The 24,377-nt window shown below is 44.6% G+C and overlaps 1 protein-coding gene across 1 annotated transcript; it reads right to left on the bottom strand.

Annotated features, from left to right (window-relative positions):
- Window positions 1–244: 244 nt before the first annotated feature.
- LOC146063621 (sulfotransferase 6B1-like) lies at window positions 245–23,543 on the bottom strand. Its single transcript, XM_083176180.1, has 7 exons — window positions 23,263–23,543; window positions 13,535–13,644; window positions 13,200–13,289; window positions 9,344–9,470; window positions 4,790–4,881; window positions 2,099–2,255; window positions 245–487 (listed from the first exon to the last, which is right to left on the bottom strand). The coding sequence occupies exons 1-7, from the start codon at window positions 23,459–23,461 to the stop codon at window positions 357–359; spliced, it is 906 nt and encodes a 301-aa protein (XP_083032306.1). The 5' UTR covers window positions 23,462–23,543; the 3' UTR covers window positions 245–356.
- Between the last annotated feature and the right edge of the window lie 834 nt (window positions 23,544–24,377).

Raw genomic sequence — 24,377 nt, 5'->3', positions numbered from 1 at the left:
ATAGTGTGGTGAATATGGTAGAGAGTCAAACGATGGTAGAGCTTATGAAAAGAGGTGAGACTTAATTAACTGAAATAATCCAGCGACACTGCCACTCAGGTATGATGAAGGACCCAGTAGGCCAGACCTTACATAAATACTAGAAAAGAGAGATATTCCTAGGATCATTTTTTTTTTTAAAGGGCATTTTTTGGGGGTGACATTGTTACTATCCCCGGAAATAAGAGATATTTGGCCACCAAAGTCTGTTGCAAAAATTTTTATTCAAATTTAGCTGCTTGCAAAACTCCTAATTTACACAATATAATGGAGAGGCAAGACAGACCGGTTCTTTGTACTCATTCATTGTAGTACATCTACCATTTGCAGTATACATTATATTTCAGCATGTTTCCAAGCTTTGTTCCTGCAAGACACTCTTCAAACTTTGCATCCATTTCTTCGCTTTGAGCTTTTGTAAAATGGTTTTTCCAATCTCCGATTTCACCTTGCATAAAACATTATCAACAATTAGTACTTTGATGTAACTATAATTGAAGGAATGCTACTATCTGTAAACAATTTTACATTTGTAAAGGACGACTTAAATCTTTACACCAATATTTACTATTATATTGTAAAATTCATAACTCCCACATTAACACCTTTGCTTTTCAGTGGCAATAGACACAAAGCAACTTTCATGTGCCAGCAACATATATAAGCGCTACTCCTGCTTCCGCCGTGCCATAGCTAATGCCATGAGTTTCATGGGCGTGCCCACAAAAACGGTGGACACGCCCATAGAAACGCTGGGAGTGCCCGGCCCAAACTTGTTTAAGTCTGTGCAGCATCCAAGTGACTCCTGGGTCTACGAGTGCCGGGTATAGGAGGAAAGATCATTTGATGGAACCAGATAGTGAACAGATGTGTACCTGTTCGCAGCCCTGCACAGGGGCACAGAAGACAACGGCGCGTGCATTAGTCTGGCAGTGGGGATGCGGTTAATTTCCCGGCGGTCGGGATCCCGGCGGTCGGAATCCCGACACTGGAATCCCGACCGCCGAAATCCCGAAACTTTCTCCCTCCGTGGGTGTCCACGACACCCATAGAGGGAGAATATAATAGCGTGCCGAGCGTAGCGAGGCACCGGGCCCGCTGCGTGGCGAGCGCAGCGAGCCCGCAAGGGGGGGCGATCCATGTCCCCCCCTTGTCGGGATTTCGGCGGTCGGGATTCCAGTGTCGGGATTCCGACCGCCGGGATCCCGACCGCCGGGATATCATATCGGTTCCTGGCAGTGCTATCCCGCTCGCTGGGCTCCGAACAGATGCAGCCCAGCAAGCAGGTCTGAACTGGGCCCTATATCTCCACACTGTATCTGTCCCACACTATATCCCGCATTGTATCTGATGCACAATGTAACCAACACTGTATTTGATCCACATTGTATCCCGAACAGTACCTGACCAACACTGTATCCAATGCACACTGTCCTGCACTGTGTTTGACCTGCACTGTACCCGACACTGTTTCTGATGTGCACTGTTATTCTGTATGTTTATTTGTACAGTTTGGTCTAGCAGTGTGAGCCTGTGTGCACCTGCAGTGGAATGTGTACAAGTGACACTGTGTGGTGTAATGTGAATAAAGGACACTACTGTGTGGTGTAACGTGAATTGGTCCTAATATGTGGCCATCCCCTTCCCAATGAAGGCACTCATTTAGTGCCCCACATCCACCAGACAATAACCCGGATCGCTGAAGTTAGGAAGGGGGCGGGCCGGAGTAGTGATGCATCATCGGGGGAAGGGGGAAGAGGCAGCGCTTGGAGCTGAGGCTGCTTGCTCCCTATAGTGTGAACGGGACCTGGGCAATCATCGCAAATGCCAAGTAACTCCAGAGATAGACTTGTGTCCAAATCATGGTTGAAACACAGCATTTGTGATGTGAAAGGAGTACAGTATTAAGAACAATAAACATTTCACTGTAGAAAATGCCCACTACTGAAATTTATATTTAACAAGTACAAATAAGTTCAGCTTTATCGCACTATAATTTCATTAGTTTGTGTTATAACATCATTGAAACTTTTTTTTTTGCTCTTATTTGATCTTTTACCTTTTCTAAACAGAACCTTTGCAAAATCCCCATGAGTTTCATTTGAGTTCTCCTTCATAGATTTGAACGTTCCTTTGTCAGCAATTAGCTTCACCTGTTCCTCAGTCAGAGTGATTCCAAAGAATTCAGAAATTTTCTTAACTGAACCTTCCAGATCCTGGACATGAAATTCAGACACTTCATGAACATAAAGTAACTTTGTAATGTAAATATAGATTGGAAAACAACCGAAATGTATGAAAGGTCTTCATTTTTTTTGTATGTTAACATTACTTTCAGCACGTCTAGCGAAATTGTAATGTTTGGTCTCTACTAGAAAACAAGCTAATAGGGCATACACACGGTTCGATTTAGGCCTCTCCTCTTTTCCAGTCAAATCCATGGTGTAACTGTGAAAATAAATTATACTCACCATCTCATCTGGGGAAGATCGCGTCTTCTTCGGTCAATGTAGGCAACAGTGGACACTAAGGAACTACTTGTTTACACAAGCAGTGCCTCCCCGAAACTGAGTGAATTCCCCTTGATGTCAATCAGAAGTAATTCCCTCAGCCAATAAGGAGCAGGCTCACTGGGTGCTCCGAACCTGATAGGCGGCTGTGCGGCTCCATAGACGAGCATGTTATGAATTTGTAACATGGGTGTCTATCATCAGCATTGTGCCCTATAGAATCCAATGTTAAAAATTCAAAACATGCTCGTCTATGGAGCTGCGCAGCTGCCAATCAGCCTGCTCCCGATTGGCTGAGGGAATTCCCCCTGACTAACGTCAGTCTCAGGGAGGGGCTGCTTGTGTAAACAAGCAGCCCCTCAATGTCCGCTTGGATTTGGGTGATCATTTTGGTTTTTTTTAACCTGTGGATTGCCTACATGAACCGAAGAGGACACTATCTTTACCGGATGGGATAGTGAGTATGATTATTTTCACAGGTACACTATGGAATCTACTGGAGAAGAGGACAGGCCTACTGTGAACCCTATAAGTAAGCATGTACATGTGAGGTATTTATTAAAGTTATGTTTTATTGTGGGGTGTGTGTGTTTTATTTAGGTATTGGTTCTGTTGTGGAACTACAAGAACCAGCAGGATTAATGCTCTTCATGCTGGGACTTGTGGTTTTCCAAGTCCCTGCATGTGGGGGAGGCTTGGTGGGACTTAATGTTCCACAACAGAACCCAATTTTTTATTCTATTTTTTACACTTTTAACACCATCAGCCCGCCACCCAAAGCCCTGGAGTGGCAGGGACAGCCCCGGGCTTCAGCCAAGGCCTGGGTTTCCCTGGAAGGGGGGGAACCCCTTTCCATTCATATAGTGCACGGGTGTCAAACACAAGGCCCGCGGGCCAAATCCGGCCCGCCAGACCTCGTCATCTGGCCCGCACAGCCGCCGCCAGCCTTCACCTTTTGTTCTCGCTTCTTTTTTTGAGACCCAGGCCTGCAGTCACGCAGTGGCAGTGTGTCCCATGAGATGCATGAGAGCTACCAGAAGCTCTGTGACTCCTACATCATGCCGCACGTCTGATGGCTTGCACTACTACTGCATGGAGTAGCAGCCTATCAGGGCGTGCATCCAGATGGAGTTGTGGAACTTGTGTGACGTCACTCTCCCTTCAATCAGCTCACGTAGCCGGAGCTGCGGGGTTGGTGCTGGGAAATGCTGGGACTGGGACGTCACGCAGCTGGCGATCCGCGCTGGTAGTAGCGGATGGGAGCAATGGAAGTATGTGATTGGTCGCTACTACTGCTGGATTCCATGTGGTAACCGTGTGTGCGCGGCGGCTGACTGGAATAGGTTAGTAGTGTCAAGCTCGGGCTGGCCGCTGTACATGGGGATCTGTCATTGAGGGTGACATTTACACACCAGGCCTTGCTCTCCTCCTAACTTGACTTCAAGGCCAAACAGTGTTCAGGTCGACTGAGCCACTTAAGACGTATTAGGATAGCTATGTGACCATTTCCATCTTTCTCAAAATCCAAGCAGCTCATATTAGCCCAAAAAGTCATTTTCAGGTCCCCAATCTCCCCTATCAGGAAGGAATATCTTTCCTGAGAACTTTTTCAAGTATTATCCAGGTAACTCCTCCCAAAATCATTTTTCAAAAAATTGTACATTTGAATATCTACTTGTCATTATTCTGACTATGTTTCTGCTTTCAGAGATAGTTATTACTTACATTATTACAAAAAACAGTAATAATTGAATGCAGTGACAATAATTTATGATAATAAAGAGTGGACACATACTGTAGTCCTACAGATACAACCGGCCCTTTGAGGGTGACCAAACTGCTGATGCGGCCCCCGATGAATTTGAGTTTGACACCCCTGATATAGTGTGTTCCCAGCTGAAATGTTATTGAGCACAGCCTGATAAAAGATATACTGTAACAACGGCAGGCTATTATAGTTTTAAGTGTCTTTCCACACAAGTAAAACTTGCATACTATTCATCACAGAACTGTTGAGCAATCTGTAGCGATCTTTGGACTCCTATGAAATATGTGCAAACGCAACAAATACATTTATTTGGCTGTGTTCTCATGTTCTTAATGACAGACACATTCTAAATAAATAGAAGCTGCTCCATTATTTTAGGGTCCTTTCTCCACTTACTTGTCTTGTAAGCCTATAAAAAGTTTAGTGCATATTAGTGTGCATAACACATTTATCGCATGCTACTGTTACTTACCTCCTTCATATTTTCAAAGGTCATCAACAAAACTTTTTCATTTAGATGTTTGTTCCAAGCCACAGCATGATCAAAATAAGATCCCCAGACAACTAAAACCAATTACAAATAAATGATTAATCTTAAATAATATATTATCTTTATTACCAAATAAATTATTTGTAAGACTTAACCATCGAATTGAATCCTGGGTCTCTACAACCCATATGTTATCCGGATGATAGGTCCACAGTCAATCTGTCGACATCAAAAGATTGCCATGTACTGCGTCAACATTGACAAAAGTTCAACACAAACAAAATGTCTATAGTTGACACATGAAAAGGTCAACGTGAGTTTTTCATGACTTTGGACCTACTCCTGCTTCCCAATCAACCTGGACTACAATTGTAAACAGTAACGTTTGCAGAATGCAGCAAGAGCAGAGTAAGGTACCATGCCCAAAGCATGGCGAGCCAAGTGCTACACTATTTGGGGGTCCATGTTGACATTGACACTAAAAAAGTGAAAAACTCATGTCGACCTTTTCATGTATTGACTTTTTCCTGTCTACCTTTTGCTGGTGTTGACCTTTCGGGTCTCCATAACTACATAATCTGCTCCTTGGACTGCACAAATCCAAAACATTTTCCTTTATTCTACTATGACTTCTCCTGTATCCCTGAACTTTACAACTCCAGCAAATAATGTCATCCTGAAATTTGGGTCTCCATAACTCCCTACAGCTACCCTCCCTGTATTTGGGGACTCCAACACTTTCTCCTGTTTAATTGAACTGTACAACTCATGCAGTTTTCCTGTTTTCTGGGTCTCCATAACACCACCACCTCTTCCTGTATTCTGGAATTCCACAACTCTAGAACATAGTCATCCTGTACACTGGATCTCAATAACTCCAACAGCTACCCCTCCTGTATCTTGGGACTCCACAACTCTTACACCTTCTGAGTTATTGAATCCCACAACTAATTTACTTAGTCATACTGTTTTCTGGGTCTCCATTATACTAACAACTCCTCCTGTATTCTGTATACTGAAGTACTATAACTCCTGCACCTACTCCTGTATCCCTTAACTATACAATTTCAACACCTATTCATGTATCCTGAAGCATCATAACTCCAGAATCTATTCCTACAGTATATTATGGTACTTCACAACTTTAATACCTATGCATGTATTGTAAAACTGAACAACTCCTGCGCCTAATTCTCCTGCATTATGGAACTCCACAACTCCAACAATTACTCATGTATTTTAGAATGCCACAGCTAAAATACCTACTCCTATAACCTGGGACACCACAACTCTATCTAATCCTATATACTGTGACTCCACAATTACAGCACTTACTCTTGAATTCTGGTGCTTCACAAGGCCAACATCTACTTGTGTATCCTGACACTCCAGAAATCTAATACTAAGTCTAGGAACTCCAGTACCTACTCCACCTGTGTTTTGGGCATCCCTTGTTTTAGTTTATGCACGTAAGTCACTCCCTAACTTTTCTATTACATGTCAGCTGACTTGTATCTAAATAAAGTCCTTCCTACTAAACTGGGACTGACTTTCAGTAGGTGACCATAATCCCTGCTAGTAATAAGCACTGAGCATAGCGCTTAATATATAATCCAACACTAGTTTTCTGCCCAAAAAAATGAAAAGAAGAATACAGTACTACGATGAAGACAGAATAAAGAAGAGCCTATATTGTTGTCATCTGGTTTATACTATTCACTATTTCTACAGTAGAATTTTCTCCCAACCTCTCCAGGTTGCATATATAAAACTGGTCCTTCCAAGTGCATCTGGACATCTCATTTAACATTTTCATATTCTTTAACTGTATACCATATTTATTCCAGGCTTCATTGTGCCACTGAACAATGCATTTCAAGAAGTCCCAGCATTCTCATGGGAACGCCCATAAAATGCTGGGTGTTGTCATATGGTAATGAGCCAGGCCGGCCTTCCACATCCCTTTTGACCCCCGCCCACTATGTTGGGTGCGGCGAACAGACTGTTCACCATGGGTGTCCACACATGCACAGAAACATGTCTGCACATGCGCACACTATCAGTCCCCTGTGCGTACGCACGGGGGTAGCGAATCAATCAGAATAAGGGACAATATACAATAATATATTCTCCCTCTATGCCCACTGGTATAGTAAAGTATGAACAAGTCAGCTTAAAAAAAACTCATAAAAACTCATGTTGACCTTTTCTTAGTGTCTATCTTTGGAACATGGCAGCTTAATGCATGTCGGCGTTTTTGCTCTGTCGACATTTTAACTGTCGACCATTCCACAGTATACCTTTTTGTCTAGGTAATGTAGGACTTCTATCTATGTTGCATGGACAATACAGTGATAGGAATTTTCTTGTTTAACTTATCCTACTAAAAGTAAATGATCTTTTAGGAAAAAACTTGTCAGTATCAAAACAGTAACTTTAATTTTTTTAGATATAATTCAAATATTCATCTTCAAGTGCCATCCTGTCTGGAAAATAGTCATGTATGTTACATACAGTACCTACTCATTAAGCAAAATGCAAGTCTGACACAATTCAGCATGACCTAATCAACCTTGTAAATATCCCAGACGCTTCCTATCTATTTTCTTTTAGCCAGCGGGATGTCTGAGACTGTCCAAAGAAAAACAGGTCTATTTGGGGATATCAGTCTATGCCAGTCTATCAGCCTCCCACCCCCAGGTAAAATCATAGCTGCCTACCCTCCTGAAAGAGACTCCCTGAAATAGCAGCAATCTCCCTCTCTCCCTCATTAGTCTAGCAATCTCCCTCATTTCTCCTAACCCACATTACACTTTTACATTTCTGGAAAAAAGGGAATGAGAGACAGATACATTTACATTGAATCATCAGCACCATTTCCCAGCACTTTAGCAAGTATAGTAGCTCTTACTAACTGCTTTGGGGCTCATCTACATTTGGATATAAGTCATTTTAAAAGATTCCTCTCAGATGTAGCAGTACACACCCACGCTTCTAGGTGCCACATTCACAATCTCTTTTCACAGTCTCTCCATATATGGAACTAGACACGCCCTTTGGAAGGAGCATGACATGCCCCCTCAATGGGGCGCTGTGCAAAATTCTCCTACCAACTATAATCTCCCTGAAACTAGTTTTCAAAAGTAGGCAAGTATGGGTAAAATCTGCCACTATAGTGAAGCCAGATGCAGTCTGTGAGACTGCACTGGCTTCACTGTGACTGGCAGTGACTTCCTATTGGAAGTCTGACCTGCCAGTCACCAAGGCAGTCCCATTGGGAGGTGTTCCCTCCCTCCGGGATGCCTTGCTGCGGGCTGCCATGCAAAAATGGCAAATTCGCATGCGCAATACCTATATCGGTACTGCGCATGCGCTGGTCCCGGTGCCTGTAACTTATATTGTACAGGCGCCTGGACCATGATTACTTCTATGGGCAGCTGCCGAAGCAGCCCATAGAAGCTGGCCATATGGGCAGTACATATGTTTGTACTGCGCCAGTCCCGGCACCTGTCATCATAGGACAGGCGCCGGGGACAGCAAGGCGGCGGCGACAGGGGGAGGGGGGTGCCTGCCGCCAGAGGCAGCCCCCTCCCTGAAAGAGGTAGGAGCTGCCACTGCAGTCTATACTAATGAACTTTCTTAAAGCTAAATATACAGGTCAAAGGAGAAATTGAGTCATAGGATACAGGAACATCTATAGGGTACATGATTACTATACATTTTAGAGGTATACCAAATAAAAAGTGTTAATCCTATAGTAGAGCTACTTAAAAATCCAAGCTCATGGAGCAAAATGTAAGAAGTAAAATTCTACTTCTGAGGAAAGTTTAGGCCTTCCACAGTGAAACGCGCCATACCATAAGGTCTATTGGGTCAACTATTCAACTATACAAAGGATGTTTTTTTTTACATCAATAGTTTTTATTGAAGAATCTTTACAATTCATATAACAAAACAAAACAATGGGGGAAGGGGACAGAAAGGAAAAGGGGGGGGGGGTCACTTATCAAATTGGAGGCATTTTCTTAAGAGGACATAATTAGATAGCAGTCAAAAGGCTTGGGACAATACACTCTCTCATAAGGGGTACATATTGAATTACAAAGGATGTTTTGCTAAAAATTTCAACAGAAGACATTCACTTGGTAACCAGAACTTTATACTGGATGGTCCCTTCACCTTCAAACAGCTTGTCTCTATTTTTGCTGATTTAAGTTCCAATAAATTGCTCCCTCTGTAGACATTTTTTTGCCAAGACCCATTGACGCTCAACATCTATCTCATTAATTGAGCATTAGAATATTTCCTTTACATATTTAAGATACCGGTATGTTTTATACATATTAATAAACTGTTTATATTTGTATCACAATGCACAATATATAAATTGATTTACTGTATCGTATTACCACCGTTGCCTTTTAAGATTTTTAAAGAGAGATTCTGTTAGAATTATTTCACAATGAGGGGGGAAAAAGCACTAAATTAGCAGGAAAAACACAATATATAATTTGTTTCATTAATACAATACTGTACCTTTTCCGGCCATGAAGTCTGGAAAAAACTCATCCCAGGTGCTGTAGCTGGGAATAAGCGGATTGTTTTTATAGAAGTGAAACATTGATGTTGCTGTATCTTTTGGGTTCCGAAACACCACCAGCATCTGTTAAAATACATAATAAACACTTCAGTAGAATACATACAGTCAGTGGTCAAAGTGGGCTGGTATGTGGCGGTATGGCATATCGGCACTTATTCCCACTGACCTGGGAGTATTGAGATGCACCTAGGATGCTGCTCTGCATAGACGTCCTCTGAGGTGCTGCTGTTCCCTTCCTCTGCAGTCACTGCCGCCGCTCAAGAGGCTGCTGCAAGCTGCTGGACCTCTCCCTGCGCAAGGTGGGTGCCCGGCTTTCATCACTGCCCCCCAGATCTCTTTATGCCTCTGTCGAGCTCCCACCTGGGGTGCACCCAGCCGTCAGGGAGCATCAAGGCAGCAAACAGCTGCGTGGTTCATCAGAGGAGCAGCGGCCACCCGGCTCATCAAAGGAGCAGCGGCTGCCTGGCTCACCATGGGCCAGATGTATCAAGCTTCAAAAAGTGATAAAGTGGAGAGTGATAAACAACCAGCCAATCAGCTCCTTCCTGTCATTTTTCAAACCCAGCCTGTAACATGGCAGTTAAGAGCTGATTGGCTGGCTGTTTATCACTCTCCATTTTATCACTTTATCACAGCTTGATACATCTGTCCCCAAAGGAGCAGCGGCCACCCAGGGACATCAGAGGAGCAGCAGCAGCCCGGGGACCATCAGAGCAGCAGCGGCAGCCCAGGGACTATCAAAGCAGCAAGCAGCTGCCCAGGCGCATCAGAGGAGCAGTGAGCCGCCTTGGGACCAGCAAAGAAGAAGCAGCAGCCACTGGGTACCAAGCAGGGGAGTAGCAGAGCCAAGGATGCTGGTGAGAATGACACCTGGCACCTCTCCCAACCCTCTCCTAGCTCCCTCTCACCTCATCACTTCACTCCATGTCGCCTCACCCCCTCTCGCCCTGTCACCTCACCCTTCTCACTTCCCATCACCTCCCCCCATCACCTCAGCCCCTCTTGCCCCCCGTCGCCTCAGTCCCTCTCATCCCTGTCACCTCACACCTTCTCGCTTCCCATCACCTCATCCCCCCGTCACCTCAGTCCCTCTTGCGCCCCCCCTGTCGCTTCAGTCCCTCTCACCCCTGTCGCCTCAGCCTTTTGTGAATTTTGGATCATTCAGTGTGGCCTAATATAATTTTTGAGTAATATTGTGTGACATAATATGAATATTGGCTCATTCTGTGTGTAATAATGTGAATATTGGCTCATACTGTGAGACGTAATGTGAATTTTGGCTTATTCTGTGTGGCATAATGTGTAAGAGGCATTAGTACTAGATAGAATAAGGGGTCCTCCTGCTGTGGTGCATAATGTGTTAAAGGGAGGTGGCCCACACTGCGGTTTGGTACATTATACGTAAGGATACGCCCCCTTTTGAGTGGCCACACCCACTTTTCCAGAGCATGCGCGCCTATGACGCAGGCATAATTACATCCTTCACTTTTCCATACCTCCACTTCAAAAATTCCACTTCGAGCACTGCATACAGTAATAAACACTACAATACATTTGTGTTTTGCTACAGAATTGGAGTGTTGCTACTTAATCTAACTTGATACACTAATACCACTTTCACATCGCCGACACGTTTTAAAAACCGGTATTTAAAACGGTAATTAAAACGGGTCAGAACCTTAACATTGCCGCAGATTACCGTTTTAAATACCGGTTTATACCCCTTTCACATCGCACTTTTAAAACGGTAAATTGCCGTTTTTTTTTTCCCTTTTTTAAAACGTTTAAGCCTGCACTGTGAATGCATAGCATTGTACACATTCACATTGCACAAAAAACGGCAAGGAACCGTGTAGGACTCTGCTTTTTACACGGTTCGAAATGCCAGTTAACTTTAAACGGTAAATCGGCTGTGGTGCATTCACAGTGCAGGCTTAAACGTTTTAAAAAGGGAAAAAAACGGCAATTTACCGTTTTAAAAGTGCGATGTGAAAGGGGTATAACTAAGGGATTAAAGTGGAAAATGCATTTTGATATGATTTATAACAGGAAATACAGATTTGTCTTATCTGTGATTTATTATTAACTTTAGACTTTGACTTTTCTTTCCATATCACAATGTATTTGAAAATGCCAATCCATTTGATAGCACACACACTGTGTCCAGTGTTACACCACTGTGTCCTGTTTTTACCTAGGACAACTGCTACCTTCACCCCATTTAACCTGCAATGCTTCTTTGCCAATAATTCAGACTCTTATTTAAGTCATATTAGGGGGAATAGGTTAATGTTTTACTTTCGTTTGCATGAAGTATTGGGTGGATATAATGGTTAGGGCAAACTTCATTTTATATGAATGTCTCAAGGATTACTGTTTTAAAATGTGGGGGCATTAGTTGTGTAATGAACTGAATAATACACATTCTTCTTACCCAAAGGTGTGAGAATGTTTTTTGGTTGTGGAGGGGAGCCTAGATAAAATCTCAGTTTAGCGCCCCTAGCTTTTGGTCACCGTAGATGGGTTGCTTGTACATGTACAGACCTCTATGGAGCAGCTGGGAGCGAGTGACCCCTTGTACACATTATTCCAGGTAGAGCCTTTTGAACATATTATGACAGGTACAGCCCCTTATACACATTACGCATGGTAGAGCCCATTACACACATGCCAAGTACAGCTGCTTATACATATTGGCACTTATTCAGATCTGATCGCAGTACAACTTTGTTCTCAAAATGGGCAAAACCATGTGCACTGCAGGTGGGGCAGATGTAACATGTATAGAACGCTCACTAGGCTTACCAGGGATGCCCGGGACAGAGCTGCAGCTAGCAGAGACAGTACGGTGACTACGCTGCCTGACGCGGACACTGCGCTGACTACGCAGGGCTGACGCGGGGACACTACGCTGCCTACGCTAGACTGCCATTAGGCTATGCTGACAGCTGCCGTGAAAGTACACAAGTACCAAAGGAGGTATTACTCCACTAAAAGGAGTGTCCTACTATAGACACTACTGACTAGGCATTATGACACCAATTAGACTGGCAATCATGATGCTGACTTGGACTTTTAATCTCCATGTACAAATCAAATGGACATCAGCTTGGTCCCTACCTTGTTGGTAGAATAGTAAGGAGTTGTGAACCACCTGGTATTTTTTCCTGATACTTGGGTGTAATTCCATACCTCCCCACATGGTTTTAAAAAATCAGGGAACGCTTATTTGCTTATTTGAGTGTTTTTCTGATTTTTTAAAACCAGGTCCAGATCTTTGAGCCTGGTGCTGGTTACGGCTGTGGTGGTGGTGGGGGGGGGAACCCATGCCGTTTTTTAAACGTATTTGGCAGGCAATTAGCGGCTGTTTACCGCTAATTAATACGGCCGCTTAGTAAATTAGGAATCACCATTTTTTGAATGGTGAGTCCTATTCGTATTTTCTGATGGCGTATACATTTGTATTTGTAAATAGAACTACGAATTTTTATGTGTATTCTTGGCATAGTAAATGCCTAAAAAAAGCCTAAAAATTTGTATTTTACTATACAAATACGATTTTTTTAGACGTATTTTGCTTAGTAAATTTCCCCCTATGTGTTTTGTAACTTAACAATATAGTATCTTGCTTTAGCACCTATTAGAAGCATATCCAAATCTAAATAAGCCCCAGTTATTATTTTTTCTATTTTTCTTGCTTGGTTCAATATAAACTTTTTGACTGAAACCTTTTATTGCTTGGACCCAAATGTGTGTGTATAAATAATAATAGCGCAATCAGATGAAACTCACCTTCACATTCTTCTCAAAAAAGGGTTTGGGGATGTTATCATAAAACAAATGCGTCTCTAAAACTCGAGGTGAGGGTTCTTCTTTTAGTTTCTATAATATACAATTAACATGTTAAAAAATATATTCTAGTACTTAAACATATTTATGTTTGTTTTATATTTCTAATATACCATGACAATATTCTGGCATTTCTTTTATGAATTTTAGCGCAGAAGCCACTGTTAGATCACAGTGGCTGGTGCTGACTGTTACCTTTAATGTCAGATAATAAAGCATGCAGGCATTGTATTGTTAGAAAAATGTTAATGAGCAGCAAATGCTAATTATATACCAACCTCAAATTTATCAGGAAGTCCAAACTCAATCAGTGGGATGACTGATGATGGCCCTATATTGTGCACTGCATGAACCATGTCGTGCAATAGCTTCATAGACCAATTAGATCCTGGGAATCAAGATGGGACATTCATCATGAGAGTAAGTACTAGTTCTAAAATAATTGCCTTCATCCTCCCACCTCTACTCCCTTCCAACGCCCTCTTTCCAGTGGCTGACACGCCATTAGGCATACCCACATACCCTTGATAAGCCATCAGGCCTTCTCATATTTCCCTGACATTCCATCAGAAATCATCACAGGCAACTTGTATACAATTAGACATCTCTTCCTGCCTCCGAAATACCATCAGACCTCCTCATATATTAGCATACTTATGAAATTAGGGCAAAGACCTACTGTATTCATAATGGGTGCAGTGTGTGGTGCACACGGGTCCCTGAGTCCTGGGGGCCCCCACTGCACACGCTGCACCAATTTTTTTTTACTACTTACCCCTCTGGACTCCCGCAATGACTTTATATAAACCATATCTTTGTTTAATGGGAAATAGGGGGGTAGGGAAGGGGATTGGATTTGGAGTCCAGCATAGTGACTGCAAGCACATAAAAAAAGTCTAATTATCTTGGAAACTTGTTAAATCATTTTTATTCCCTCTACTGAATACTTAACAATTTGGTGACAACAGGGTGGGAGTTGCAGTGGCAGTGACAGGCCAAACCCCTGTACAATGGCCCTCAATCTGATCCATTTGGTCCCCTGTGCAAATATTCGGTTGTGCCCTTTGCATGTGCATAATTAGTTATGGGCATGTGCAGGGCTTCTGTGCGACCGCCCTCGCCAACCAGCACTGTAGGCAAGGAGAACTACGGTGGGGGGGCAGTTGGTGGTGGCGGTGGTGGAGCTTCAACATGGGAACACTCCACTTTTAATGAACCACTGGCACACCACCATTCCCCCTGTCGCTGTTCGCCCCCCTCTCGCTCAGCCGTTTGTGTGTTCGAGCGTCCAAAGATAGGAATGCCCAAAAAAACTAACAGAATCCCCTTCCCTCCCCCCTGTTCCCCATTAAAAGAGGATATAAAGTCCAAACAGATACAGAATATTAACCATGCTTTCAAATATCATAAAACTCTTGTCTTGGTCCATTTCTATTACAGATCATACTGATTGGGAAGTTCTGTGCTATTTTACAAAACAAATAGATAAGTAAATTGCTTAAAAAAAAAAAAAAAGCAACATATACCTTCTACATAACTATAATAGACCCGAACATAAGACTTGAAGATACAGCGCATCCGTAAAGTATTCACAGCGCTTTACCTTGTCTACAATTTGTTATGTTACAGACATATTGCAAAATGGAATCAATTAATTTTTACCCCAGAAATCACATATATGTATGTATTCACAGCCTTTGCTCAATACTTTGTTGATGCACCTTTAACAACAGTTACATCCTCAAGTCTTTTTAAATATGATGCCACAAGCTCGGAACACCTATCTTTGGCCAGCTTTGACCATTCCTCTTTGCAGCACCTCTCAAGCTCCATCATGTTGGATGGGAAGCGTTGATGTACTGCTATGTTCAGGTCTCTCCAGAGATATTTAATTGGAATCAAATGTGGGCTCTGGCTGGGCCACTCAAGGACATTCACAGAGTTGTCCTGAAGCCACTCCTTTGATATCTTGGCTGAGTGCTTAGGGTCCAGGTCCTGCTGAAAGATGAACCGTTGCCCCAGTCTGAGGTCAAGAGCACTCTGAAACAGGTTTACATCCAGGATGTCTATGTACATTGTTGCATTCATCTTTCCATCTATCCTGACTAGTCTCCCAGTTCCTGCCGCTGAAAAATATCCCCACAGCATGGTGATGCCACCACTTTTCACTGTAGGGATGGTATAGGCCTGTGATGAGCAGTGCCTGGTTACCTCCAAACATGAAGAAAGGCATTCACGTCAAAGAGTTCAATCTTTGTCTCATTAGACCAAAGAATTTTGTGTCTCTTGGTCTGAGAGTTCTTCAGGTGCATTTTAGCAAACTCCAAGCAGGCTGCCATATGCTTTTTAATAAGTTTCAGTCTGGTCACTCTGCCATACAGGCCTGATTGGTGGATTGCTGCAGAGATGGTTGTGATTTTGGAAGGTTCTCCTCTCTCTCTATAGAGGAATGCTGTAGCTCTAAAAGCATGACCATCGGTTACTTGGTCACCTTCCTAACTAGGGCCCTTCTCCTCTGATCTCCAGACAGCTCTAGGAAGAGTCCTGGTGGTTCCAAACTTCTTCCATTTACAGATAATGGAGGCGACTGTGCTCAATAGAACCTCCAAAGTAGCAGCTATTTTTCTGTACCCATCCCCAGATTTGTGCCTTGAGACAATCCTGTCTCGGAGGTCTACAGACAATTCCTTTGACTCCATGCTTGGTTTGTGCTCTGAAATGCACTGTCAAATGTGGGAACTTATATAGATGTGTGCCTTTCCAAATCATGTCCAATCAAATGAATTTACCACAGGTGGAATCCAATTAAGCTGTAGGAACATCTCAAGGATGATCAGTGGAAACAGGATCAACTTTGAGCTTCATGGTAAAGGCTGTGAATACTTGTATGTACTTGGAATTTCTTCGTTTTTATTTTTAATAAATGTGCCAAAATGAATTTTGGTACTTGTGTACTTTCACGGCTCCCATCGCATGCCATCGCATGCCATATGTGGTGGCATGCGATGCGATGCGATTTTCCCCGTGTTTTTATGCATTTTTTGATAAAATCGCATGCGATCTCTGATGCGATGTCATTTTTCACAGAAATTATGGACATGAGTTGAAATCATGTAAAATGCACCCCAACTTTCTTTTTCACACTGTACCACCCCCACTATCAACGCCAACCCGAAGCGTGGCGAGTGCAGCGAGCCCGCGAGGGGCGGCGGTACGCGTCCTACGACCTTTTCATACCCCCACTATCCACGTCGGCGTGGAGTTGAGAATAGAAAATGTGGAGAGCGCAGCGAGGCGAGCGCAGCGAGCACCGCGAGGGGACGCGGATACCTTCACAGGTATCCGTGTCCCCTCGCGGGCTTCACAGGTATCCGTGTCCCCTCGCGGGGCTCGCTGCGCTTGCTGCGCTCGCCACACTTTCTATTCTCAACTCCACGCCAACGTGGATAGTGGGGGTATGAAAAGGTCGTAGGACGCGTACCGCCGCCCCTCGTGGGCTCGCTGCGCTCACCACGCTTTGGGTTGGCGTTGATAGTGGGGGGGGTACAGTGTGAAAAATTACATTTGGGGTGCATTTTACATGATTTCAACTCATGTCCATAATTTCTGTGAAAAATGACATCGCATCAGATCTCATGCGATCGCATGCGATGTGATGCGATTTTTCCGTATACGATGCCCGTCGTGGGAGCCGTGATTGTACACAAGTACCTGAATTTTTTCATGTTGTCATTAAGGGGTATTGTGTGTAGAGTTTTGAGGGGAAAAATTAATTCATTCTATTTTTGAATGAGGTGTAATATAACAAAATCTGGAAATAGGGGCAGTACGGATGATGTAATGGTTAGCATTACTGCCTCAGTGCTGAGGTCATGGGTTCGATTCCCACCATGGCTCTAACTGTGCGGAATTTGTATATTCTCCCCTTCTTGCGTGGGTTTTGTCCAGGTACTCCGGTTTCCTCCCACAATCCAAAAATATACTGGTAGGTTAATTGGCTCCCAACAAAATTAACCCTAGAATGTCTGTGTGCGCGTGTACATGTGGTAGGGAATATAGATTGTAAGCTCCACTGGGGCAGGGACTGATGTGAATGTTCAACAATACTCTGTAAAGCGCTGCGGAATATGTATGCGCTATATAAGAAACTGTTAATAAATAAATATAAAATAGTGTTATTTTCCGGTGGTACTGTATCACATACTTAAATCAAAGGGAACCACCACAGGGTTGGTAATCTGATTTCAACACCATGCAAAATATCTAAAGGTGCCCACACACGCACCGATCCTGGCGTGCGTTGTGGGCTTAACTAGCACACATAGCATCGCATCGTATGCCTTGTGCATACGATGTGCATGCGATGCGATGCTATGCTAGAAAAAGCTAGTACAAAAAGTATGTGCAGCACACTTTTTGTACTGTACGATGAGGTGCCGCGGGAGCGCGCACCCCATCGTACAGCATCGCACCGCCGGGATCGGTGCGTGTGTGGGCACCTTAACAGTGAATGCTCACAAAATTATAAATTTCACTCACTCCTGGTGCTAAATAGGGGGCACATCAAAAATCACATGCAGATGTTTTGTTTTCCCTTTTAAAAAGTAAAGAAACCACACATGTACAGTTATAGGGTGCAATTTTTCAAATTGTCTAAAATACTGTAAGACCTGGGTCTGGCTGGCAGTTTGACAGAAGCATGCAGATTAGTAAGACCCATTCATGTTTCTGTCTGGAAAATAGTTAAAAGTAAAAAAAAATGTTGTGGGGCCCCGCTCCACGAGCATAACCAGCCCCGGGCTTTTTGGGTAAGTCCTGGTTCCTGAAATACAGAGGAAAAATTAGGATGTTCATCGACTATTGACACGGGGACACGGTGATACGTTTCTGTGTCTATGTCGACACGACATGTGCCGACAGGCGGTATTTCATGCCCCACCATCCATTAGGGCGTGGTAGGAGAATAAAATAGTGTGCCGAGCGTAGCGAGCCACCGTGCCTGAAGCATGGCGAGTGCAGTGAGCCATACGAGGGGACGTGATTCTACGTTTTAGTGTTTACGTTGATTGTGTTGACATTCCGGTAAAAAAAAACAATAAAGAAAACCCATGTAGACTGTTTCAATGTCGACCATACCTATGTTGACCTAATGACCCTGTCAGCCTTACCCATGTTGACCTAATGGCCCTGTTGACATAAAGTCAAGTCGACCTTCCTGCATGTCGACGTAAATGCATGTCGACCATAATGCTGGTGACCTAATGATCCATACCCGACCCCCACCCTGCTCCGTTCAGGACCCTGTCCCGGACCCCACCCCCCTGTCCGTCAGTCTCAGAAGATCACGTCTCCCATTCCTCTGCGCATGTGCGAATGAGCAATGGCAGGAAACATCGATAGCCGGTGATAGAATGGTTTATAGCCATCAATGGTTCCTGCCTCAAAAGCCATCCATGGCAACCATAAATGGGGGATGTGTCGATGGCCAACCCTAGAAAAAATAACTGATAGCTAAATACCAGTGTTCTACTGTCTCATACTCACTGTATCCTTATTTGACCTGCTCTTTGTTTTTCTGGCTGCTTATCACATAGATTAATAAATGGATCAAATATCCACGTCCCTATGTACTCTGTTTCTCCAAGTTTGAGCAAACAACTTATGCAAATAGACTTAGCCCTATACTGTATATATTGTTTTTATGAACACAGCTTGTGAAGACTCATTCTAGCGGATTCGGTATGAAATCCCGACGGTCAAAATCCCGAAATCCCGACGGTCAAAATCCTGACATGATCAAAATACCGACATTTAAAATCCAAACAAGGTCAAAATACCGACATATAGAATGTAGACAGGTGAAAAAGTCAAGACTTTCGGTCGACAGGTCGCGAGGTCAACATGGGTTTTTTCACAGTCGACATGGACACAGTTGGAAGTCAACCGCAGCCCGTGGCATTGCTTGCTTTGCTCGCAATGCTTCGGGCACCCTATTTTATTCTCCCACCACACCCTAGTAGATGGTAGGGCATGAAATACCGCCTGTCGGCACATGTCGGGTCAAAAAACAGTGAAAAAAACCATGTCGACCTCGCGACCGGTCGACCGAAAGTCATGTTGACTTTTTCACCTTTCTACATTCTATATGTCGGTATTTTGACCTTGTCGAGATTTTAAATGTCGGTATTTTGACCATGTCGGGATTTTAAATGTCAGTATTTTGACCTTGTCAGGGATTTTGACGGATGGTCAAAATCCCAACGGTCAAATTACAGACAACCATTGACCGTCGGTCAAAATACTGACAAGGTGAAAATACTGGATTTTGGATTGCATCCTATTCTAGCAGTCGATACAGCAATTATTTTGGCAAAGGTGTATAGCCACCCAATATTCAGGTGGACAATTCATACTCTAATAATAATTTACAAAGTTCTAATAGTTTAAATACAGTAGATAATTGTAAGCACAATGGCCCTTTATTACGGATGTAGTTGACAAACACGATGGCCCTTTATTTTGAATGTAGTTGGCACTACTAACTCACTAATAGCAGAGCTGCAGCTTGGTATACACATTTCTATGGTGTATACATTACTCAATAATATAAAGGAGGTGATTAACGGCAATAAGTGCGGCAAGAAAGGGGGGTTGGTGCGGGGGCTGCCAGGCAAAAGCGGGAGGATTGCCGAACTTCCTGGGTGGCCGAGAGGGGGACACGATTTTCGGGAGCTTCCCAGGAATTCCGGGAGGGTAGGCAAGCCTGGGTAGAAGTAACGTGCAGAGATATTTACATTTGGATGTTTTATTTTGTTTCTGTGCAGAGTAAATACTGGCTACGTTGCTTATGCTGTGTACACATGGTAAGATTTACCATTCAATTTTGACAATATAGTCAAAATCAAATCAATATCACATAGACATCGAATTGAGATCAAACATGATTTTAAGCTTTTGATCCAGATTCGATGCGCGCTCCCGTTCACCTGAAATCGAAAAGCCAAATAGACAGTGCAGCTATGACTATATAGTGCAGATTGAATGTAGATAGTATGAATTGTATGTAAATAGCACATGAGTTAGCTAAGATTGCATAGCAATCAAATCTTATGGTGTGTACACACGGGTACAATCAGCATGCGATTTTGACTATATACAGTAGTCAAAATCGTATCGGCATTGCATGCAGATCGCACAGCTTTTTTACCGATATAAGGCATTATTATAGTTCACTCTTTCTGACAAAATCCTTCTTAGATGGACAAAACCATGTGCACTGCACGGGGGGGGGGAGAGCAGATGTTACTTGTGCAGGGAGAATTAATATACATCGCCGCCCTTCGCCTGACAGCAGCCGCGATGCTGCCGCATATGTTTTAACATATGCGGCTAGCATCGGGTTGCGGTGACGGAGACCCCCGTGATCAGGGCTGCCACTAGAAATGTTGGGGCCCAGGACTGACCAACAGTCCAGGCCCCCAGTGGCACAGCTCCATACCTCCGGCCGACCGCCCCCCCGCATGACAGCACCCTGCTCCCCATACCCCGTCTCCATTACTTACCATCACCCACGTCTCGCATCGTCCTCCGGCTCCTTCAGTCTCCACAGTCAGGTCCGGCGCGCACACTGCACAATGCAGCCTGCAGAGCGCCGAGCCTCTCTGTGTCCTAGGCTCGTCGCTCTGCAGGCTGCACTGTGTATTGTGCTTGCCTGGCCACCGGGTGGGGGAGGCTGGGTGCGGGGGTCTGTGGGTAGCTGCCCGGGCCCCTCCAGAGGCTGGGGCTTGGGACAGCTGTACCCAGGGCACCCCCCTGTCGGCGGCTCTGCCCGCGATACCTGTGATGTGGTCTGCGGGGGTCTCCGTCACATCCCGGCGGCTGCCAGTGTCCCCCTGCGCCTCCTCCTCCCACCTGCAGCCGGATGTCCTCCCGGCTGTGACACCTGCTGGGGGAGGAGGAGATCAAAGGAGGATGGGAGGGGTGCGCGGACGGCGGGCGGCGATAGAAGCCCATAGGCTTCTATAGGGTGGCGATACCCTGCCAGGCGGAGACGGGGTGGACGGCTAATGGTAAATAGGAAAATGCGGTAAAACCCCCGTTTTACCGCATTTTCCCTTTAGTACATCCCGGCCAAAGTGAGATCTATATTGCAGTGTAAAAATAAAGCAGCCAGTATTTACCCTGCACAGAAACAATATAACTCACCCAAATCTAATTCTCTCTGCACATTTTACATCTGATCCTCTGCAGTGCACATGGTTTTGTCCATCTTATGCTGCCCATACACGAAGCCGTTCACCGGCATCCGTTCTGTACTATGCGATGCGCGCTCCCGCACATCACATAGTACGGTACAATAAGTATGTGCTGCACATACTTTTTGTACTAGGTAGACATCGTATCGGATCGCAGTGCATGCACACTGCATGCACTAGGGATGCGATCCAATCCGATCCGATGTGTGCTGTTTAAGTCCCAAACTGATCCGTTAAACGGACCGTGTATGGGCAGCTTAAGAAGGATTTTGTCAGAAAGAGTGAACTAGAATAAAGCCCATAGTGCAGATCTGCACTATATCGTGTACAGATGGGGCAGGTCCCATCTTGGCAGGGGATGGTGCTGGCGTCGCCAGCCACCATCCCCCGCCAGCACCATGGCGATGGCGAGAAGGGGACGCGCGCGCACGAGAGGCGCGCGCGTCCCCTTCCGACGGCGCTTCCATCCGTTCCCCCGGGTCCACGCCGGCTTGCCGCCGGTAACCCGGGGTCCCCGCCGCCTGCCCGCACCCCCCCCCTAACCCCCCCTTACCCTGTCCGTCTTCCTGAGGCGGAGACGGACAGGGTTTCCGTCGCGCTGGCGACGGAGACTGAGACGCGCGTGAGATGCACGCGCGTCTCAGTATATTCGCTGGCGAGGCTGCTGGCGGGTCGCCAGCGGGGACGTTCTGGCGATCCGCCAGCCAGGATGGGAAGTGCCCCATCTGTAACTCGCATGCATGTTGGGTGGCTTGCCGTCGATCCTGATTCGATCTGATCGCAACGGGATGGAATAGCATGCCTAATCGTCCATGCGTACACACCATTAGTGAAATAGCAAAGGAATCTCACCATATGTACACACCATTACACTGCCAATTAGATTTCAGTTTGAAAACACCACACCCAAATGTAACTCTCTATCTGCAGTGCACATGGTTTTGTCCATTAAAGGAGTTTGCTTTTGCCCCCCCCCCGAAGTGACAACCAACCAGTTCCTAAGTGCAATTTCTATACCACACAGTCTGTAACATGACAGTTAAGAGTGGATTGGCTGGCACATTATCTCCATTCAAGTCTTAGTAAATAGACCTGTAGTCTGTAATGTGGCAGTTAGGAACCGACTAGCTGGTACTTTATCGCTCTTTACTTTATCACTAAAATAAAAGTAAATAAACATATTTACTGCACATCTTGGAGAGGCACAGTTGCATCGGGCATCTTGTGCCCTTTGGCATATTGGGCTTGATTCAGCCCTGCATGCTGGATAAGGTAAACGCCAGCCTGCCAAGATCCCTCCCCCCGCCTCTGTGCACACAGGGGGAAAGTCACTCACCCTTGAATGATTTTTCCCCTGCTCACAGCGATGAGTAAGTCTAGACTCAATGTTGACATCAACGGCCCTCCCTCCTATTGGCCCAGGGAACGCCGTTATTTTCTGAAAATGTCGGCGTTACACCTCAAACACCCGGTGCCTGTCAGTCACCTTGCAAGTGTCCAGCAAAGGGTAGCCTTTACATGGTCTGTTCACAGGGGGACTCCACGCAAGTGCAGTCTTTCGATAATTGTCAGCGCAGTTTGCAGCCCTGCATATGGGTCTGAATCGTGCCCATAGATGCTAAGTGTTTGATGACACGTCTGTAAGTAATAGGAAACTGCACATTCTTTATTTTCTTGTGATTGCAGCAATTATTATAATAAACAAAATAATATGAACACCATAATTAAATTGTGTCTATTAAATCACCTACCACATTTGGGATACGCCACAAGCAGTATGTCATCTTCTCTTGCCTCAAAAGTCTCAATAGTTTTAAATGTTGGAATATTGCACGTTGCTGAGGGGTAGATGATCCCATTGTATGTGAAGAGCATCTTGTCCTGTGGTATATTACTTGCTCCCTGAAAAGCTTTTCTTAGACCATCCAGCAATTCGTCTTTGGTCGACATTGTACTAGAACTGCTGCTGGTAATGCCAGGTAACGCTATATAGTTCCCTTTGTCTTCCCCTCTTTGTTAGTAAGACAGGAAATTAAAACCTTATATACAGACATTCATATGTTACATCACCAATGTTTATCTCTTGGCTGCTTCAGCTTCATTCCTCTCATTACACAATCTGCACTGGAATTTTTAAAGGGAAACTCCCAGTAATAACATTATTGTTCCCTAGTTATATATACTGTAATTTTACAATAAGCTTTTAAAAACTGATTATATTCAATTACTTCAGGGTTGCTACCCTCCCGGAATGGCTAGGAGGGTCCCAAAATCGTGTCCCCCTCCCGGAAAGGTGGGCACCCCTCCTGGTTTCTGGGGCCCCAGCTCCGGCCCCCGGCTACCTCCTCCTGACCGCACTGTTTAAATAACCGGATATGCCAATCTCCGATGAGGGGACAAGGCTAAAGCATGGGTCCTCAAACTGCGGCCCTCCAGATGTTGTGAAACAAATCCCAGCATGCCTTGCCACAGTTTTAACACTCCCTTATAGCAAAACTGTGGCAAGGCATGCTGGGATTTGTAGCTTCACAACATCTGGTGGGCCGCAGTTTGAGGACCCATGGGCTAAAGTGTAAGAATTGCGTCATTTTAGCCCCGCCCCCTCAGTGGAGATCAGCAAATCGGGTAATTTCCCATCATGGGGTGGGGCTTAATAATGTCACGCTCAAGCCCCGCCCCAAATTCCTGCTGGAAGTCTCTCAAGGACCAAGGGAACTTAAAATAAGATGTTAATGGTTAAGCAGAGTAGGTACCAGGTTCCGAACTACCTAGAGGAAACTACCGATATTTATATTTTCAATTAAATATATCACTATACAATTGTTATCCAGCAATTAATGCCCAACAGTGCTAGCACTATTGTAAC

This window comes from Crinia signifera, chromosome 3 (assembly GCF_055691185.1).
Source record: "Crinia signifera chromosome 3, ASM5569118v1, whole genome shotgun sequence".
Lineage (NCBI taxonomy): Eukaryota > Metazoa > Chordata > Amphibia > Anura > Myobatrachidae > Crinia > Crinia signifera.
The sequence above is the reverse complement of the archived record's forward strand: the minus strand, read 5'-3'. Positions and strand labels throughout refer to the sequence as shown.